The sequence below is a fragment of the Protopterus annectens genome, chromosome 1.part0 (assembly GCF_019279795.1).
Source record: "Protopterus annectens isolate FY-2018-M chromosome 1.part0, PAN1.0, whole genome shotgun sequence".
Taxonomy (NCBI): Eukaryota; Metazoa; Chordata; order Ceratodontiformes; family Protopteridae; genus Protopterus; species Protopterus annectens.
In genome coordinates this window covers 99,872,201-99,894,013 of record NC_056725.1, presented here as the reverse complement: position 1 = coordinate 99,894,013, position 21,813 = coordinate 99,872,201, and the positions used below count along the sequence as shown (strand labels likewise).

Here is a 21,813-nt window from a genome sequence, read left to right as displayed (position 1 = left end):
AATGGTCTACTCATGAAATTAAAAAAACAAATAAAACATTTAAAAACAGGCAACTTATTTTTACTGAACACAGATGATCTTGTGATTATCTGCTGTACTTTTTCTTTATGCTGAAGGCACTTCATGGAGAATTCCTGGGTAAAAATTACTTGCAAAACTCTAAGATCATGTTACTCATTTCACAAGGAAATGCATGGCTGGGACTTCCATGATGGATGCATACTGACTTATCAGCAAGTTGATTTGACCTCTCCCAGTGTGAAACCAGAAAATTGTGAAAAAAGGGCCAATGAAACTGCCATTTTGCATAAAATTCAGTCACTTGGTCATAATTACATTGCCTGGATGCCAATAAAGAAGAAATTGTAAGAAAAGGAGAAGAAAAGAACACTGTCTGGGAAGAGTCCTGCAGCTAGCTGTTCAGTAAAAAGCAGTTCAAGTTCCAGCTCTGGTATAGAAGATGGCTTCCAGTAATTTAGGCGAAAAATAAATCAAATGTACTCAGAGGGGTTTTTAAAAAAAAAACAGAAACTGAAGGAATACATCAACTCTAATAACAGGCTGAAAAAATAGAAGCTTTATCTAGCTATTCAGATAAACTCATAAAAATTGATAAAAAAATATATATATAAAGGTTGAAATGAAGAAAAAGGCTGGCAAAGCCCGAGACTTCTCATCTCAAGAAGATGTCCTTCCATATCACTGTTGCAGTAGTCATAACAGTAGGGATCCCTACAGAGGGCGGCTCGACATCTGGCCAGTATACCAAAGCCTTTAGGTTGCTTTCAGGTACACATACATCACACGTATGTACCTCGTTAACGCCGGGCATAAAAGTGACATCTGGATGTACATCCTCAGAACTTCTTTGCCACCAGTCAGAATGCCATCTCTGATTGTCAGTTTGATCTCCAGAGAAATTGCTGGTGTACCTAGCCATTCAAATAACTGCCCCATTGGATTTTTTTTGCTCATCTTTAGTTGCTTTTGTTTTTTTTTTTTTTGGTGGGGTTCCATGTCATCAAGGAAGGGTAAATGCCAGTGTGGGAGACAGATACCCCATAAAGACCATCACGAGCTGTGCTTCTTTGGTTTAGGGGTTTCTCACAATCATACGTCCTGCAATATTTCTCAGGTTTTTGTGACAAAGACCTTGCTCAGTCATCTTTCACCCCTCTTTATTTAGAAAACTAGCGTCCCAAACTTTTAGCGCAAGATGCTATGAAGAGCAATTCCCAGCCTGAGGGTCAGCCATCTTCGAAGAAGAAAGCCAAAATGTTTGGTCAGATTCTTGGACTGTACCTCCTACATTGGACGTCTCTCTCGAGGCTGATGAAAGCCTGGAGGTTGGTCTGGTTTTTGGGTTGGATTCCTCTGCTGTGACAGTTGAGGTCGGCATGGATCCAGCTGCTCGCACGTCCTTGGAAGTTTTGCCCCCAAAGGGCCTAGGGAGGTTATTCACATTGTAGTGAAGTACGACGTCCCAACTACGATTCGGTGTAAGCCGACGCTGAAGCCTTCTTCGTTTTATAAGGTGGATGTCCCCTTAAAAAAGAAGCAAAAAGACAACCTGTTGCTTCTGCTCCCAAGGACCCTCAAAGTGAACGGCAGAAAGCCCTTATGGCCTTGAAGCCTCTTCAGGGGGGCTCTGCTCTGGATGTTCCTTAGTCATCTTCCCCTCTCAAGAGATCTAGGGATCAAGATTCCTCTGAAGAAGTGGAAGATTTACAGCAGGAATCCTTGACCTATTCCACAAAGATTCCTTCTCCTCTGGAGTATGATTCTGAGGAAGACAAGTCGAACAGTCCTGAATCTCCTTTGGAGGAGATTTCTTTTGGGGACACCACTGCTAGGATGATGGAGTTCTTCAAATGGGATTTTTCCCAGGTGTCTGAAGTGCAGAGAAAATACCTTGAGATCTTTCAAATGTGTTCTCCTAGACCCTCTGCTGTTCCTCTTGTTTTGGCTGCTTTACTGGATGCAGTTTCTTCTGCTTCTCAGGTTCCAGATTCTCAGCCCCCTGGTCTTAAGAAACCAGACTGGTTTTATGAAGTGCCTGATGATTGTAAATTCCTTTACAAGTGTCCATCTGCTGACCCTTCTGTAGTCTCTGTGACATCTGATAGCCTTCCAAATTACTGCCCTCTAAGCCTCTTCCTTCTGATAATGACAGCAAGACCATGGAAGACTGATTAAGGTGGTTTATACTTCAGCCACCCTTGTCTTTCGGGCTGTTACTTATCATATTACCAGATATGTTTTGGCTCTTTCTCAGGCTTGTCTGCTTATTTCTGACCTTACTAATTCTGAGGGCAAGACTTCTGCCTTGTCTCAGTTAGAGGCTTCTTCTCAGGTAGCGAGCCATTATTCCATTAAGTGTAGTTATGATGCAGCAGATGCTTGCTCTAGGGCTGCTGCTTCAAGCTCTGTTTAGAGGAGATATTCCTAGCAATGGCTTCACCCTCTGCCTGATGACATTAAGGATAAGTTGATGTATGCTCTTCTGGACAACAAATGTTTGTTTGGTGCTGCTGCTACTGATCTGTTCAAGTCCCTGCAGCAGAAAGGCAAGAAGTTACATGATCTGAAACATTTTTGTTTCACCAGTGCCCAAGTTCCAGAGGAACTACCCTACTAAACCAGCTTTTGTTAGAAGGCAGTCTCACCCTTCTTTTAAAGGTAAAAAAGGTGGTAGGAGGGCTCCTCCAGCTAAATCTACCCAGACTACGCCTGCTCAGAAGTCTTCCTTTCCTGACAAACCAGGGGCTGTCTGACTACCAGACTCTTCCCAGCCACATTCCTCTTTCTCTTTGTCTTTCTTTGCCTCTTCACGTTTGGTTAAGCATTACCCAAGATTCTTGGGTTCTTTCCATTATCCACCATGGGTATTTCATGGTTTGGACATCTCCTCCCCCCTTCATGGGTATTCCTCAGCCACCTTAAGAACAGTTAAGGTTTTTTCCAGAGGTGCTTCAGGATCTTGTGTCTCAGGGAAATATTCAAGATGTTCCAGTTGCTCAGAGGGAAAGAATTTTATTCCAGAATGCTTTTGGTCCCCAGGATAGAAGGCACTTGGAGACCCATTCTGGATCTTTCTCACCTGAACACTTTTCTGAAAGGTCCCTTCAGATTTCGTTTCTTATGCTACTTCCTCAGAATCTCAAAGATGCTTACCTGCATATACCTATTCATCCCCTATTCAGGAATGTTTACGTTACTCTGTTGCTTCCTGACATTTTCAGTTCTCTGCTTGGCCCTTTGGCCTCTCTACTGCCCCAAGGGTGCTCACCAAATACCTAGCTCCTGAGATTGTTTGGATTGAGGGGATCCAAGTATTTTCTTATTTGGGCGATCTTCTGTTTCAAGCATACTCTCCAGAGATCCTTTTACAAAATCTTCATTGTGCCATTTCCCTTCTGCAAAGCTGGGGTCACAAAAAACTTCAAAAAAGTCCTTTCTAACGTCTTCTCAAGACTATCTTTTTCTAGGCTGCAGGATTCAGAAGGTGCTTATGCTGGCATCTCTAGTCTCCTTCCAACATCTTGACTCTAATTTCCTTCTTTCAAAATCTTCTTCCTCTGACCTCTATCACAGCCATGGAGTTTATGAGAGATCTGTGATTTATGGCATCCACCATCCCTAATTTCCTCTAGCCAAGCTCCACATGAGAAAATGTCTGTGGCCTCTGAAGTCAGTTTGGCTTCAACATGAGCATCCTCTAGACTTTGTAGTTACTCTTCTTCCTTGTCTAAAGAAGGAATGTCACTGGTGGATTTAGCAGTTGTCTCTAAATCCAGGGCTCCTCTTTCATCCCCTGCTTCCATCTCAGAGCTCTTCAGAGACGCCTCAGATGTGGAATGGGGAGCAGAGTTTTGCTCCCTAAAGGTGCGGGGTGTGGTCTCCTCCATCAGAAAAAGCACATAATTGTCAAAGAGATGAGAGCTCTTCCGTCAGCGCTTCAGGCTTTTCATCCCTCTTTTCTCATCAGGATCTCTCAAAGTATTTATAGACACAGTGATGTGGTATGCAAACAAATGGGAGGGGGAGATGCTATCTTATCTTCTTTACCGGTTGGCACTCCTGGTGTGTGATCTGGCTGTCCAGTATCAAGGGACTCTTCAACCAGTTTATTTTCCCTCAGGTCAAAACATTGTGGCAGACAGTCTGAGCAGGTCCTTAACTCAACCCCATGAATGGATGCTTCACAGGGATGCATTTCTGGACACTGTCAACTGGTGAGGTACTCCTCAAATAGAGCCATTTGCCTCCCCTGTGAAAAGAACTTCAACTTTGTGCCAGAGTCCCAGGTCCTCTGGTTTGGAAGGTGGATGCCCGCTCTTTCTTGGCAGGTGTCGTTTCTTTGGGTTCCCTCCCCTTCCCCTCAGTCCAAAAATCCTGTTCAAAATTCAACAGGATGCTCCTCAAAATCTTGCTGGTGACTCTCTTTTGGCCGAGAAAGTATTGGTTCCCTCTTCTGCATTTAGCCAAAAGCAATCACCACAAGTTACCTCACAGTGTCGAACTACTCACACAAAACAAGGGATTTCTCATCCATCCCCACCTCTCCACTCTTCAGCTGACACTGTGGGTGGCAGGATTTTGATTCCGCATAGACACCTTTTTTTCTGAGGACGTGCTTAGAGTTCTGCAGGAGGCCAGGAAACACAATACTAGAAAATCCTACTTACCTAAATGGAAGACGTTTTCTTTTTGCTGTCTTTCTCATAACCTGGATCCACTTTCTATGGATATTCCTTTGGGTCTCCCCTATCTATGTGAATTTCTCAATGCTGGTTTGGTCTATTCTTCTGTCAAGGCTCACTTATCAACTAACTCTGCTTGTCTGCCTTTTTCCTCTTCCTTTGGCTTCCAAATTTGAAGCTAAACAATTTCTTAAAGGCATACTTCATACAAGGCCTCCCAGGAAGCCTGTTCCTCCTTCCCAGGGATCTTAATTTTGGTTTGGAAAAAATTGACTCAGGCTCCTTTTGAGCCTGCTGCTTCAGCTTCCTTGCAGCATTTCTCTTGGAAGACTGCTCTTTTGTTGGCCCTTACTACTGCCAGACAGGTATCTGAGCTCCAAGTCCTTATGACTTGACCTCCTTTTTTGGTATTTCATAAGGACAGGGTGTTCTTGCGTACTAATCCTCGTTTTATGCCTATGGTGGTTAATAAATGGTCTCTTAATCAGTGTACTCATTTGCAAAACATTTTCCCCCCACCACAATCTGCCAATGAGAGGGTGCTGCACGCATTGGATGTACATAGACAATTCAGATTTTATTCAGATACGACTATTAGGAATTCAGATCAGTTGTTTGTTTCTTTTCATTCTAGGTCCCTATGATTAGCTGTATCCAAGCAAACCATTTCTTCTTGGCTCTCAAAAGCCATTGCTTTTTGTTATTCTTTTCATGGTAAGAGCCTTCCTTTTCCCATTAAGCCTTATTCTACTAGGGTTCTGGCTTCTTCTGGTGCCTTTTTTTTCAAGGGTTTGGATACCAACTCTATTCTTGAGGCAGCTACCTGGACTTCTGTGCATAATTTTACTAAGCACTACAAGTTGGATGGAATCTCCAGAGCTAGAGCTGGTTTTGCTAGGGCCATTCTTCATGGCTTCCTAGAGGGCTCAGCTGGTCCTTCCTCCGCACAGGTTTCTTCTTGAGCTGAGGCACTCTCCCTACTGTTATGAATACTGCAACAGTGATATGGAAGGATATACTACATTTGTGTAAAATCATACCATAACGGTAGATGTCCTTCTCTTTACTACTGCAGTATTCACTCCCTTCCTCCCTCCGCACCCTGGTCCATTTCTCTTCTGGATGTACTGTCTTTTCCTTGGACTGGCATTCCTACTGGGGCTCTCAGTTCTGAGGATGGTACATCCGGACATCACCTTTATGCCCTACATTATGCGAGGAGCATGTGTGTGAAATATGGCATACCTTAAGGCACCCTAAAGGCTTTGGTGTACCGGCTGGACATCGAGCCGCCCTTGGCAGGGGATCCCTACTGTTATGAATACCGCAACAGTGAAGAGAAGGACATCTACCATTATGGTAAGACTTACACAGCTGTACTTTGTTTTGAAAAACAGCAGCATTAAAAGACAGCACACACAAAAACCCGAGATTTGCTGCTGAACCAGAGAAACTGCAAGTAACCGTCTGTATTAATTTTATACAATTACAAATAGCAAAATGATTGGCGTCCTACGAGTGTAATACTTCTGTTTGACAGAACACTCTGAAGTTAATATTCACAACCTGGAATAGCGTAAGCTGGGAAGAAATAGCCAGGGAATTGTTATGGCTAGGCTTGTATAGGCCCTAGGGCTGATAGCCTAGTACCAACCTATGAACCTATGAAAGCTGCAGTATACACAGTCATGTGATGTTCCAACCATACTGAAAGACAGCCTACCTCTAAAGGAAATCTGGACATTTCCTAAACAATACAGTAATCAGTTTTTACACACCTCAATACTACTAGATCACTAAGTATCAAAATACTATTTTAACCAATTTTTACAAGTATATCTCCTTCATAACAAAGTACTAAAACAATGATCCATTTGACAATTTTAGCAGTCATCTTAGGTATCACTTTCTCCCTCTCCACTAGCAGCACAGCCCAATGTCCAGTGGAAGGCGCCAACACTGTTTGCTCAAGTTACTAACAGTCACTATACAAAAAAAATGCAATACTGTCTAGAGTCCCCCCCCCCCCCCCCCAAACACAGACTGACACTCTTACCGCTCACCCTAATCCTTTAATATCCCATCCTCTCTTGGGATCAAGACAGTCAATATTTTGAGATTTCTCAACAAAACAAAAAATGCATAGTCGATGATCCACTGGCCAGTGTCCAGTTATGCTGCCATCATCCAAACTTTCTCTTTCCAAAAGGAATGCCAGCAATTCAATACACTGGTTCCGTTTATAGTTTTCTGCCCCTTACTTCACAGCCCACTCATGCAACTGGACTTTCCTTCTGTAGGCCTCCAAGGGTTTGCTGTGTGAAAGCAGAGTCTGACTTCACCCTCTTCACATAGTGCTCATATTCCCTGACAGTATCTTGGCTCATGTAGAAGGCCTATCAGTTTTTATTCTATATTAATATCTTCCAGCTCAGTAACATAAGTTCTACATATTTCCATCACTGTCACATACTTCTTGCAAAACCTACAGGGCTTTCAGATATCTTACTTACTATTTTAGATGGAAATGCACACATATTGAACAAAAGCAAACCAACCACCATGGCTCCCAGCTCAGGTGACTCCCACTCCCCCATAATACATAACTTTGAGGCTGAGGAAAATGCTTCCAAACATGGATGCTAAGTGTTTAAGAGCTGTGAACAAGACACGAAAATATTGTTTTTTTCTGAGTTCAGTAACATTAAGGATTGCCAGATTTAACAGCTTGCTCTATTACAAAAATACAGATAACTAAATAAAAAGAAGTTATGTTATGTTCTTACCATAATGTTCCATCTGTGCTATTTTCATTGTTCCTCGATGTGTGGGTTTTGGATTCGATCTCAAATACAACTTGGCTGCTTTCCAAGCTCAAAATTCGATGATCAGGCTCCTCCACTCCATCCCATAATGCCTCCCTCCCCCAGGATACCTCAGATCGAGTTTGCTTAAATTCATACAGCTAAGATATCCATGTTGATACAGATGAAGAAAAAGGTTCAGGAGTTCCTGAGAGAATCCAACTTCATCAGCTCTACATGAAAAACAGGCCAGGAAGAAGAAGGATGGGGAAGTTTAGGAAGAATGAAAATAGACAACACAGATGGAACATTATGGTAAGAACATAACTTTTCTCTAATGTCATTTTCATTCGTTCCTCAACCTGTGGGACACAGTCCCCAGCTGCAGAGAACCTAGGATGGCCCTTATGGAAGGATATTCCGAAGCACCTTAGTACCAAAGGCAGCTCTTTCCCTGGAAATGATGTCCAGTTTGTAATGAGAGATAAAAGTACGAGACCTTGACCAAGAGGCAGCTTGATATCATCAATTGACACTGTACAGGAAAAGGCTTGAGAAGTTGCCATAGATCTCGTCCAATGGGCTTTGACATGCCCTGGCAAGGGGATACCGTTTGATGAATAAACAAAGGAGATGCAGTCTCACAACCATCCGGCCTGGTCTCAAAAAGATATAAACAGCTGGTCAGATTTTCTGAAGATTTCCTCTTGTACAGATAAAAACATAACTGCCTATGAACATCCAGAAGATGCAGTCTGTAAACTCCTTTATTCCGAAAACTGGGGAAGAAAACCAGGATGTGAATGGACTGATTGATATTGTCTTCTTTGGCCATTTTAGGTAAAAAGAATGTATTAGTCCGTAAGGAAACTCTATCCTTATGAAAGATGAAATAAGGAGGTTTAGCGGGCTTGGAGACCAGAAACCTTTTTTGCGGATGTATTCACCACCAAAAAAGCAGTTTTCCAAGAGAGAAAAGTCTGATCCACTTTAGCTGCTAGTTCAAAGGGAGGAAGGACTAGGGCTTGTAAAACCAAAGTAAGATCCCAAGGAGGCAATGGATCTTTGACTGGAGGATGGAGTAAAAAGGTGCCCCTGAGAAAAAAAAACTCACATAGTTTAGAAGACTGTAAGGTAGCAGAGCTTTCCCCAATGTGGAAGTGCAAAATAGCTGCCAGCTGAACCTTCACCATGGAATAGCTGGCTGTGTTCAGGAAGGGAAAGGCCAGCAAACCTAAAGTCACAGAAAGTACAGTTTTGTACCTACCATAAATGTAGATGTCCGATAGGAATGCATCTGCAGTCCTAACAAATGGGTTGTCCTGTCGTCAGGCAGCCCTTCGGTCGGCCGGATTCCAAAGTCTGGGTCTGGCTTCGGCTGGAGTCGCACTTCACCCGACGTCATAGCTGCAGTTATTCGGGTATAAAGGCATCAGCCGACGCCATTTTCCTCAGTGTTTCTTGCCCCAGATGCCAGGTGCCCTCTTGGATGGCTAAATTTGGATAAATGCCAATGTTTCCAAATAGTAGAGAGCAGCAAACACATAAAATAAGCATGTATGTACATATATACAAACAAATACACCATAATAGATCCCCCCCAAGCTAGCTGAAAGATGGCAAATACCCTAGGAGTACCACAGAGGGGAAGGGTGGGTAATCCTGACTGCAGATGCATTCCTATCGGACATCTACATTTATGGTAGGTACAAAACTGTACTATGTCCTTCAAGGATGCATCTGCAGTCCTAACAAATGGGTAGAATACCATAGCCAAACTAGGGGAGGAGGAAAGAAGAGAGATTATGGTGTAGCTAGGATCCCTTGCAAAACAGCAGTGGCAAAGCCTGCTCGGGATCTAGAGTATAAAGGTAAATTATAATGCTTGGCAAATGTATGCACGGAGGTCCAAGTAGCAGCCTCTATAATGTCCTTGGTAGCCACCCCTCGTAAGAAAGCTGTAGTAGTGGCTGTAGCCCTTGTGGAGTGAGGCCTGATGTTCTCTGGAGTTTTCTTTCCATGGAAGGAGTAACAAAATCTAATGCAATTTCCTATCCACTTGGAGATTGTCTGTTTTGAAATTGCTTTTCCTTCCCTTCCTGTTGCATATGCTACCAGAAGCTGGTCAGTTTTCCTATTGCACTTGGTCCTGTCCAGGTAGTAGCGTAATTGTCTATGTACATCCAAGGTATGCAACACCCTGTTCTGTGGGTTGGGGAAGAATGTAGGTAGGTGGATAGCCTGGTTTAAAGAGACTCTGGATACCACCTTAGGCATAAATGTAGGATTTGTTCTCATGGACACTGTCTTGATGGAAGATCAGGAAGGGTTGCACTGCCATTAATGCCTGTAGTTCAGAAACCCTTCTTGCTGAGGTGATTGCTAGCAGGAAAGCAGTTTTCCAGGATAAGTATTGTAATTCTGCTGTTGCTGCTGGTTCGAAAGGAGGAAGTGTCAATTTTTCTAGCACAAAGTTCAAGTCCCATGCTGGCAATGGTGGTTTCCTAGGAGGCTTTACATTTTTAATTCCTCTCAGAAACTGCCTGAGCAAAGGGTGTGAGAAGACAGGGGGATCCAAGCTGTATTCTGCCGAAATAGCTGATGCGTGTATCTTGATGGAGGAATAGGACAGGCCTGCATGGAAGAGCTCTGCCAAGTACTCCAGGATGTTGGCTATGTTTACCAGTGACACATCTTTTCCCTTTGCAGTACTCCAAATGAGATATCTTTTCCATTTTGCTGCATAATTCTTTCTTGTAGAAGGTCTGCGAGCCTCAAGGATAATGTCTTTAACCCTTTGGGATAAATTTGGGTTAGTTGCTCTTATGTAATGTTCCAGGCAGTCAGCTGCAGAGTTTTCAGGTTTGGATGCAGGATGTTGTAGTTGTTCTGTGTTAATAGCAATGGGATCAGGGGTAGTGTCCACATTTGTCCCCGAGACATGCTCCTCAGTAATGGGTACCAATGTTGTCTTGGCCAGTCTGGAGCTATCAGGATGATCCTTGGATGTTCCTCTTTGATCTTCAATAGCACCTTGTGCATCAAAGGAAGTGGTGGGAATGCATATACTGTCAGGTTGTTCCAACTGAAAGATAGGGAGTCCACCTTCCAAGCAAGTGGGTGGTACGTTCTTGTGCAGAATTTCTTGAGCTGGTGATTGAGTGGGGATGCAAATAAGTCTATTTGTGGTAGTCCCCATTTTCTTGTGATGGCTTTGAAGATGTCCGGGTGTAGCATCCATTCGTGGGCATCCGTGGTAGTTCTGCTTAATATGTCTGCTAGAATGTTCTTTTCCGGTACAAAATTACCTGTAGCTGAATATTGTAGCTCAGAGCCACATTCCATACGTCCAGTGCCATCCAGCATAGAGGGTATGAATGTGTGCCTCCCTGTTTGTTGATGTACCACATAACTGTGGTGTTGTCTGTCCTTATCATCAACTGTCCTTCTTGGAGGAATGGTCTGAATGTCTGGATTGCCAATTTTACTGCTAGCATTTCCTTTAGATTTCTGTGCAGGTGCAGCTGGTCTTGAGTCCATAGGCCTTGTATGCACTTGTCCAGCATGTGGGCCCCCCAACCGAGGTCTGAGGCGTCCGTTGTGATGGTTTGGCTTGGTTGAATGTTGTAGAAGGGCAAACCTGCGTTTGATTGACAGGCCTGAGCCCACCATAGGAACTCTTGCTTCAGGCATGGAATTAGTGGGATTTTGGTTTCTAGGCTGTGTCTGTGTTGAGACCATAAATTCTTCAGGTACCACTGTAGCTTTCTCATATGCAGTCTGGCATGAGGGACTAGAATTATGCAGGATGCCATGAAGCCCAGGGCTTGCAGTACTTTTCTTGCTGTTAGATGGTTCTGCTTTGTTAATGCCAAGAAGTAGAGAGGAAGTTGTTCTTGTTTTTCCACAGTTAGGAATGCCATCTGCTGTGATGTGTCCAGCTCTGCACCTAAAAAGGTTATTCTTTGGGATGGTATCAGCCTTGACTTTTTTATATTGACTGTATATCCCAGGGCTTGCAGCAAGTAAATGACTCTTTGTAAGTCTTCTGTTAGCTTGTTTTTGTTGTCCGCTTGTATGAGGCAGTCGTCCAGGTAGGGATAAATTTGTATTCCTGAAGTCTGCAATGAGCGATTACTGATGCCAGGCATTTCGTGAACACTCTGGGCACAGTAGATAAGCCAAAGGGCAATGCTGAGAATTGATAATGCTCTGATCCTGCAAGAAATCTGAGGTATCTTCTGCAATTTGGTCGTATGGGGACGTGCAGGTATGCCTCCTTGAGATCTAGAGTTACCAGCCAAGACTCCTTGCCCAGCATGGGAAGAAGCTGCTGTAGGGTCAGCATTTTGAATTTTGGAACAATGAGGAATGTGTTTAAAGCGGACAGGTCGAGAATAGGCCTCCATTTTTTCTCTTTCTTGGTACCAGGAAGAGTCTGGAGTAAAATCCTTTCCTTGTTCCATAGATGGTACCTTTTCCACAGCTCTCATTCTTTCTAGTTGAGCTATTTGTTTTAGAGCTTCTATCTTTTGATTTGGTGGTAGGTTTGGCATTCCTCTTTTTCCTGGTACAGTATGGAAATGAAACCTGTAACCTTGGTCTATAGTTTGCAAAATCCACTTGTCCCTTGTGATGTAATGCCAGTTCTTTGAAAATAAGGCTAGCTTTCTGCCTAAGGGTGCTGCTAGCTGTTCCCTGGTAGGCGGTGCCAGGGCCAAGTCACTGTGATTGTCCTGTTGCAGTGGTAGTGGCTGTGTCTGTGCCTCGCTGGTTGTTGCCCTGCCACTGGCATCCCCTGTAGGCACCTCTGGATTGATTTCTGCCTCTTGAACGCCTATTCCTGCCTCTCTGTGTTTTAGAGGAGTCTGGAAAGGACCAATTTTTAGAGGGCCAGTTCCTGCTAAACCTTGGAGGTTGCACCTGTAAGAAATCTTACACTGTTTGTACAGATTTTGCCTTTTCTTCCATTTTCTTCAATACCTGCTGAGCAGGAGAACCAAATAAATTGACCTTGTCCATGGGAGCATCTAATAATTTTGATTTGACATGGTCCGGCAAGGCCTGTTCTTTCAACCATGCATGCCTTCTGATAACTGTGCCAGTCATGGCTGATCTAAAGGAAGCCTCCAGTGCATCATAGCCGCATTTTAAAGAATGGTTACTAACTTGCTGAATGTTATGCACCATTTCCAGAACATATTTCTTATCTAAAGAATCATCAGAGGACAGTTTTTAGTTAACTGATCAAGCATAAACTCCTGATACTGAACCATATGAAACTGACAGTTCAAGGCCCTAGCTGACAGAGTAGCAGAGGTGTATACTTTTTTACCCCATCTCTCTAAGGACCTGGATTCCCTTTCAGAGGGGAGGGGATTTTTAACAGAGGTAGATGCTACTGCCTTAGGCCCCTGGGAGATAGTCTCGGGATCTGCAAAAGGAGCCTTGTATAAATGGTGATGTGTGTCCGGGACCCTGTAGAACCTATCGGGCTTAGCAGGGGCTGGAGGTAAAGAATCAGGAGCAGTACAAGCATCATTAAATGCATCATCTACAACAGAAAGAACTGGAGGTATAGCTAAAGGCCTATGTTGTGGTAAATGCAAAAAGGTCCTAAGCCTTTTCCTGGAATCTGAAAAGTCTTGGCCCTGCCACTGAAATTGTTCCCTCATGGCATGTAAGGTTTCCCCAAAGGAAAATTCCTCAGGTAGAGAGGCAGAAGGGATCGACTCTTCAGCATCAGAGTCTTCGTAGGGAGAATAAGGAGCCTCTGGAGGGTCTGTATTGTCTGAATCATCCGAGGAATCATCCGTGGACACTGGCTCAGGGGGCTCTGCTCTAGGTCTCTTTTCTGGAGGTGGCTGAGAGGCCCTGTCTGGATGAGGTTGGGATCCCCTTATTAAAGAAATAAGATCCTCTGCCAAAGAAAGCATTTGGGAACTGGAACTGGGCCTGTGAGAGGGGGGCTTAACAGGCACAGACTTAGTAGTTTTGGCTGCTTTAGCCCTGGCAAAAGCCTTAATGGACATGGCTGCAGGAGGCCTAGCAGCTCCACGTGCAGGGGTGGATACATCCAAGGGGATAGTGTCCGACAATTCCTGTGAAACCACAGCGGCAGGTTGTATTTCAGAAGCCGATTCTACCAGGTTTGAAGAGGCCTCAGTAGAAGGCATGGATTCGGCTGAAACAAGGACCGTTTGCTCGGTTTCGGCCGAAACCGAGACACTCGCGGTTTGCTTAACCGCGGTTTCGGCTGAAACCGCGGACCGCGAGTGTCGGTCCTTTTCTGCGCTTTTGGCGATTTGTGTAGTCGGAGGATCCGACGGCATAATATACGCAAAATCAGAACCGAAAAACTGTTCAGCAAACTCCGACCGACGTCTAAGCGTCCGTCGGTTAAAAGAAGCACAGGCTAGACAAGCTGCTACGTCGTGGTCTGGGCCTAAACAAGGTAAGCAGTAAGAGTGGAAATCTTTATGAGGTATTTGTTTCCCACAAGTTAAACAGTTATTCACTTTTTCTGACATCGGCTGAGGCGAGAAAGAGTCCCCAACGGGGTACTTAGCTTTTTAGAAGTCTTCGAAGTAGTTATCTCTGGATCTGACTGACCGGCACTTGCGAACAGCTTCTGCTTCGGGCGCCACGCAGCAAGAAAGACTGAGGAAAATGGCGTCGGCTGATGCCTTTATACCCGAATAACTGCAGCTATGATGTCGGGTGAAGTGCGACTCCAGCCGAAGCCAGACCCAGACTTTGGAATCCGGCCGACCGAAGGGCTGCCTGACGACAGGACAACCCATTTGTTAGGACTGCAGATGCATCCTTGAAGGACATCAGGAGCAGCAAAAGTATCTATGAACTCTGAACCCAGCTAGAAAACCTTTTCCATTTGCTCTTATATATCTTCTTAACAGAACCTTTGTGAGCTGATATCAGGATTATTAATTAAATCAAAAAGTGCTTCAACAAAGTATTAGTTTAAGTGTGTGCACACTTATGCAACCAGCTTATTGTACTTTTTTTATTTTTTGTATTTTTTTCCCCCAACAGCTTTGTTTGTTTTTCAATTGAATTGTACATGTTATAGGTCACATAAAAGGTGGGAAAAGCTTTGAAAGGATTTATTGTTTTCTCTCTTTTTTTATATCACAAAAACCTGGCATTTTAACAGGGGTGTGTACACACTTTATATCCACTGTACCTTCTGGAACACTTCTCCATGTTGATATGGTAGTACTCATCCTTCAGGTCTACTGATCACATCCAGTCATCCATCTGCAGAAGCAGTAGGATGAATTGGATCATGACCATTTTGAATTTTTTACTGAGTTGTTCAGGGATGTCAAATCCAAAATTAGCCTTAGGTCCCCTGTTTTCTTTGATACTAAAAAGAACCTTGAGTAATAGCCCAATCTGGCTTGGTCAGGTGGGACCGCCTGGAAGACTCTTTTACAGCACCTTTGTAGTTTCTAGCGCTGCTGCCTCCGTCTGATTGTGAGACACATCTGGGAGGTAAGATCTCGGTTTGGGAAGTTTTAAGAAGGGAATGGAGTATCCCTCTGGATATGATCCTTGCGTTCCTTCGTTGAAGGTTGTGCGTTAAGCCCGGCAAGCCAGTATGTAAAAATCTACTGCCAATCATTAGCAGACCGGAGTTCCGCTGTGGCGACCCCTAACCGGGAAAAGCCGAAAGACTACACAAACACACACACCCACTGATCATTTGTGATGGCTGTCCAGGCTTCTGGGTGCAAGGATAAGCGCCGCCCCAACTGCCTCCACAGACGGACAGTCAGATAACCCTTCAGGAGCACTGAAAGGGTCTGTCTGAGGAAGAACCCCCCCCGAGACCCTTGATTTTGCAGACCCCCTCTGCACCTGGGATGGTGTCTACCATTTTAACTGTTTCCTCCCGCCTCTGGGGAAAATATCTCTGAGAATCCTGGAAAGGACCTTGAGATTTTTTGAACCACAGTTTTTTTTTCCTCCATGCTGATTCCCAGAAAAGGATCTCTGTGGAGCAGAAAAACACATTCTGATAGCAGACAAGGTCTTCCCATCCATCTCTCTGTGGGAGAGTCTGGGAGCCAAACAGAGATGAACCATCAAAGGGTGCGTTGACAAATGACACCTTGAAAGATTCCACAAAATCAGCCGCATCCAGGCATGACGCCTAATGGCAATGCCAGAACAGGTGGCCCTAGAAGAGCCTTCAGCCGCATAGGCAATCAGCCTCATTGACAAATTAGAAATCAATTGAGAAAAACGTGTTTCATTCCTCTTTAGACATGAACTCGGGGACCGAACTAGAGAGTTCCTTGATTAGGTCCCTCTGAAGTCTGGTAAAATGGGATAAACAGTTTAACGCTTGTAAGGAAAAAAAAAGTGGATGAAGCGCAAGCCCTCTTGCCAAACCTCTCCAAAGTCCTACATTCCCTGTTAGGGGAATGGACAGAGGAGCTCTCCTGAGCTACCCCCTTTTTGGGGGCTGCCATGACAACCATGGCATCTACTGGGTCCCTTTAGTCCAGTGGGTTTTGTCCAAGGGAGCACTTAAGATGCTATCAGCCCACTTGGGTATGGTCTCTAAGATGTCTGGATCCTTCCATACCCTAGTATAAACTAGCTTGATAAGATGATCCACTGGGGGGGGGGGCCCAGGATGTATACGGGCCACTGCCAAAAGCCCCCAGGAGCACTTACTCCTTTGAGACAGGCTTAGGGTGGACCATCCACCCTTCTGGCTGGGAATTTCCAAGATGTCCGCAAAAAGAGACATTGTCAGGTGGATATCTGGGAGACCCCTCCCTTCCTTGAAATCAGTGTCTATAGTAATGGATTCCTGCAGGGAATCCAGGTGTCTGCTTTTACACCCCTTCTTCCAAAGGGCCTCCTTTGTTGGATACTCCAGAGAGGTGTCTGAAGAAAAATGGGGTTCAACAGAGGGAACAGTTTGGGGGCTTTGCAGCACCGGCTGTCCCAGTGGAAAGCTAGAGACCTCAAGGACAGACTCTTTGGCAGCAGAGGCAGGATCTGATGGTGGGTGAACCAGGAAACCCCTAGGATGGATGAGGACCCTCTCCACCACCTCGAAGGCAGATGGACTGAGAGGATTCGAGAGCATCCCTGAAGGTGTTGGTGCCGAGCTATCGAATACAGAGGTTCTGAGGCGAAGCAGTGGCTTCAAAAACCTCAAAATCAACCCCCCGGACTTGATGGCCAAGCTACAGCTCCAAGAGGCACTCGGCCTCAAAGCCATCAGAGCAGGTGTAAGGGAAACTGTCGGACTCAAAGTGGAAGCAACTCTTGGATCAGATGTCTCGTTTCTCTGGGCCATCAGACCAGACAATCCGAAGCAAGAGGTCAGATTGGAGAAGGCGCTATGGGATGAAAAAGGGAATGTCTGCTCAAGGATTCAGAAGGGGACAGAGCCAGTAGTACCCCTGAATCTGCACCTTTAGAAATTGTCTCAGTCTATCCACCTCGTGTTCTGACAAGCTCTGGGAAGACTTGACGGAAGCGGATGTGGAAAATGGTCTGGACACTGGCTTGAGTGAGCCCTCCTCGGGAGGAGGGCTCTGAGACAAAACACCCAGCTATGAGGACACGGTCAGAGCATGGGGAGCTGAGGGAACAGGTAGCACAATCGCCGGATCTCAGGGCTTCAGATCAGAGGGTCTTGACACTTTCCTAGGCAGCTCCAAGGAAGAACACTCAGAGTAACGCTTTCTGTGGTCCCTGGCTTCCTTGGGCTTTCTAATGCGAGTTTGAGCCCCTGAAGTGGAGGGTGTATAGGGAGTGGAAAAGCCCTTCAAAACCAACTTATTGTGGCAATCCATGAGAGCCTGCGGATTAAAACCACCACACACCTCACATTAACTGTCTAGGTTATCAGGGTCTAGGCAGTAAACACACTCCCTGGGCATCATACAGGGGAATCTTATGCCCACAGGAAGTGCATATTTTAAAACTCAAAGGCTTATCTCGTTTATCAGCCATAATAAACTAGATGATATATGATAAACTGAAAGGAAGAAGAGAGAAAGAGACTGGACAGACAAAGAAACTCACAAAAAACACTGGCTAAGTTTAATAAACTCTTTGGGAGGTTTTTTTATATAACTAGGAGATAAAAAGGAATTAGAAGTGGGAGGAGTAGGAGGAGAGGAAGGAGGAGCAATAAGGACAATGACAAAGTTGACTTGCAGGAGTTAAGACTAGAGCAATGCAATCCAGACGCCTCTTCTCTGAGCGGCAAACAAGATCAGAGGTATTCTAGGGAAAGGAGGCATTATGGGATGGATAGGAGGAGCCTAAGCATCGAAGCTTGAGCAGAGATGGATCCAAGGTCAGATTAGAAACCCACAGGTCAAGGAACAAATGAAAATATCAACATCAGATCTGATGTTATTGGGATAGGATAAACATTTAAAGTGCAATGTTTTTTACTGGCAATGTTAATGACTACGAAAACAATTACATAATTTTAATTACCAGATACAATAAGACTAATTAAGAGGATCCATGAAGGATAGAAGCAAGAATTAATGTAGGAGGGTTCGTGTCTTGAGGAGCTGTGTCTGAACAGAGGAACCATGCCGAAATATCCTCTTTCCCTTTGTTACTTGCTTTATTTAGTGCCATTGGGAAAGAAAACAAGGGACTCAGTAATGCAAGGATAAAGCTGGCATGATACTCAAGAAAAATTTGTTTTATTTGGAGATGGCATTAATTTGCAGCTGCTAAGTCCAGAAAAAGACATCTTAGTGTTGTGGAGCACTTTGATACAGATTCAAGTCTTTTTGGGATATAAAATTAAGACAAAACAAATGCTACAGCTGTAAATTTATGTATCCACACAAACTGGCTGCACAATACCCATATTTATGGGGACAGAAGATTAAATATTTAGGAGTGTTGATTAAAAGGCTTCTGTTATGGCTGCTAAGGATAAGGGTGAAGAAACTAAACAAGACAACACAAAAACTGACAAAGTAGAAACTCCTGATTATGGATATGGATAGCAAGTTACAAGCAATAAAACTGTTTTAGTCCCTTTAGTTTTATATATGGGTCAGGCATGTTTTTATTAAACAAAAGTAAAGTTGTGCACAAGAATTAAGAGATGAAGGGAATTTATCTGGGAGAGGAAGAGTGCAAGACTTAAGTAGGTTATCTTTCCAACACACCAAGGTGGATTTGGAATACCTGATTTGAAGGTATATTTTAGAGCTACTCAGTTAAGGTCCATATACACAACACACGCAGAAGGTTAGAATTCAAAATGGAAAATGATGATGAAGTTGGAGGGGGCGTGGATGCAGATGTTTAACAAGAATAATAAAACCATACGAAATATAACATTATTAAGGTAGCAGAAAATATTCTAAGAACTAATCCAACACAAGAACGGAGAAAGGATGACCGCAATTAGGGGCACAGAAAATAGGCAAGGGGGATCTGTAACATACTGGAGAAAAGTGGCAAAGAAACCAAGGTATTGGGAGCAAATTATTAGACAGGGAAAGGTAACAGAGTGGGATGAGGCTGAGATGATGTTTGAACTGCAGGCTACAGACTGCCTTCTCTACCAGGGATTCATATCATTGCATAGGCAAACAGAAAGGGGTAGGGGAATCTTAAATGAAAGGCCTGCTGTGGTAGAGCTTTTAATGGACTCTAACACAGCAGCTGTTGTTAAAAAAAGGGATAATTAATTGGGCATGAAAAACACTACATGATTGTAAGAATTACTTAGAACATGTTAGAAAAGAATGGGAAGCGAGAAAAGCAATTTACAAGAGAACAATTTAAGGACATATGTATTGCTTCAAAGTATGCAAACAAAGCCCATAGGGTTTAGAATCTTTACTTGGAAGCATTTGCATAGATATTATTATACACCAAGCAAACTTCAAAGAATATTTGCTCAATCAAACAAGAAGCACTGGAGGTGTGATGGAGAATAAAAACACAATTGGGAATATATATTTTGGGAATGCAAGGAGTTGGCAGACTAAAAAAATCCCTACAGAGTACTCAGTCAGAAATATTGGGCAAGTAAATGTCTGTAACTAAGGAATTTATTCGCCTGAAAAAGTGAGCCGTGTCTGCATTGGGTGTGTAAGCGCAAGAGGACTGTAGTATGTGCAAGTGTGTGTGTGTGTGTGTGTGTGTGTGTGTGTGTGTGTGTGTGTGTGTGTGTGTGTGTGTGTGTGTGTACTGCACTGGGCAGGACAATCAGTTTTACTATGCGAGACTCCAATAGCCGCAAAGAAAATGTACTTCTGCATTAAAAAAATGAACAACTTCAAGTTAGTTTTGCTCAGGCAGCATTGCACATGCTAGTGTGCATTGCAGCAAGCAGTGTTTAGGACAACTATCTAGGCTATTACTACAGTGGGCTACCAAAGTCTTTGCACAAATATGTATGCTGTACGCAGGTTTTAAGAGTTATAAAATACTCTGCATGTGCATGTCTGCTATGAGCTATTTGCAGCACAAAGGATTCTATAGTGCACTTCTGCAATGTTCCAACCTCCAAAAAATTATGTTGGTTTACAAATACTGATTATTACTTATTTTCTGAACAAGCCAAGTGAAATCCAGAGTAACCCATCTTCAAAACAGCTACATAGACGTATAATCAGTGGCTTCATAAATATAGCACATCTCCGCTGGTCTGCTACTTGGATAGTTAAATGCAAGTACAACTTGCAAGAATATAGGTCAATGCTTAGAACTATTTACAGAACTCATTTGGAGTTCCACTCAGGTATGGTGTTCTTCAGCACCAAAATGAAAATGTCAAAATGGAAGTAATTGGTAGGTTAAATAACTAAGTATATTAACTTGTATACCATGAAAAACAGTTAATTCTAGGCATAACATGAAATGACATGTAAACCCATTTCTCTTATTTTAGTGCCTACTTCTGAGGGACAGTCTGGGGCTTGGTCTTCACAGAGAAAGAAACTTGGAAAACAAAGAAGCAGCCACAACTCACAGAAAAAATAATATTCAAACTCCGTGTAACTGATTTTGAAATACTAATACAAAATCAAACTTTTTTCTTATAAGAAGTATTTTCATTAAAAAAAAAAAAAGTTTCACTTTACTAAGTTCAAGCGCAAAATTACTCAGCATTTCTTACTCCTGCTGTCTTTTTTATATAATGGTGATACACACTTTGTGATGGCCATGTTTCACTATCTCCGATAAAGCCCCTTTAAAGCTGTTTTCCCAAATAAACCATTAGCCTATGATGACAAGGTGCTGTACTTACATTTACGAACGGAGTCTTCAAAACCAACAATTCCATCTAGCAGGTCTAGATTTTCTTCCAAGTAACGCTTAAAAAAATAAATAAAAATAATAAAAGCTGTTGACAGCCTGTTCAAATAATAGTAAGAAAGCAAATATAATTTCAAAAATGGTACAATGTGACAGTGAGCATAGCAAGAAGGAAGGCTAAAACGCTGCGAACTTTCACAAATAAAAGATTATATACTTACTACAAACAGAGATGGATAAGCAGAACAATCTTATGTTAACTGCTGGCAAGTATCAGGATAGCTTAGCACCTGAAACTTTCCCAGGCTATCAAGTTCCTTCCCTTTACTTATAATAAACCATCAGGGACTTCTTCTCTAAGTCTACATAACGGTGTGCAAAGTGGTCAAAGTTAACATAAGCCGTTGGGCAGTCAGAGAAGAGATCGGGAAAAGACAGCGGGTATGTGAAGAAGGACAAAGATACTTATTCACATCGTTTTTTTAATGTCTACCAAATTATAGGTATAAAGGCAAACACACATTAACATAAGAGAAAACAAGCCATAACAATAGTTTTCCCCCATTTACAATTATACATCACATCACATATCTGCATCATCTTTTCTTTCCTTGTAACTACCATTAGCCCAACATTAACTGTTGAATTCCTGCCTTCCCTCAAGCCTCACTCCTCTCCTCAACACTATTCTCCATGTACTGTTCCCCACCATTTCTATGGAACTATCGCCTTCCCTTCTCTAAAGATCCCTAGTTCTTTTATCGGTTTAATAACATTCAATACTTCAAATACAGTTGGTTTACAGTTAAATTTGCATTTTCTAATTAGTGTTGTTTTGGTAGCCAATGGAATTAAACTTAATAAGGAATTACTACATTTAGGCAATTCAGATCCTAAATCCCAGCTCAAAACAAATCAGGTCCTTAGTTACAGCAATTTGCTCACCCAATATTTCTGACAATGTACTCTGTAGGGAATTTTTAACATATGCCCATTCATTCACTCACAAA

The 21,813-nt window shown here is 43.2% G+C and overlaps 1 protein-coding gene across 1 annotated transcript in view; it reads right to left on the bottom strand.

Annotated features, from left to right (window-relative positions):
• Positions 1–21,813, bottom strand: part of EIF3K (eukaryotic translation initiation factor 3 subunit K) — a 507,694-nt gene that overhangs the window by 173,916 nt on the left and 311,965 nt on the right. Inside the window, exon 5 of the mRNA XM_044087012.1 lies at positions 20,796–20,862. Coding sequence (XP_043942947.1) covers positions 20,796–20,862 — 67 coding nt within the window. The remainder of the gene's footprint in view (positions 1–20,795; positions 20,863–21,813) is intronic.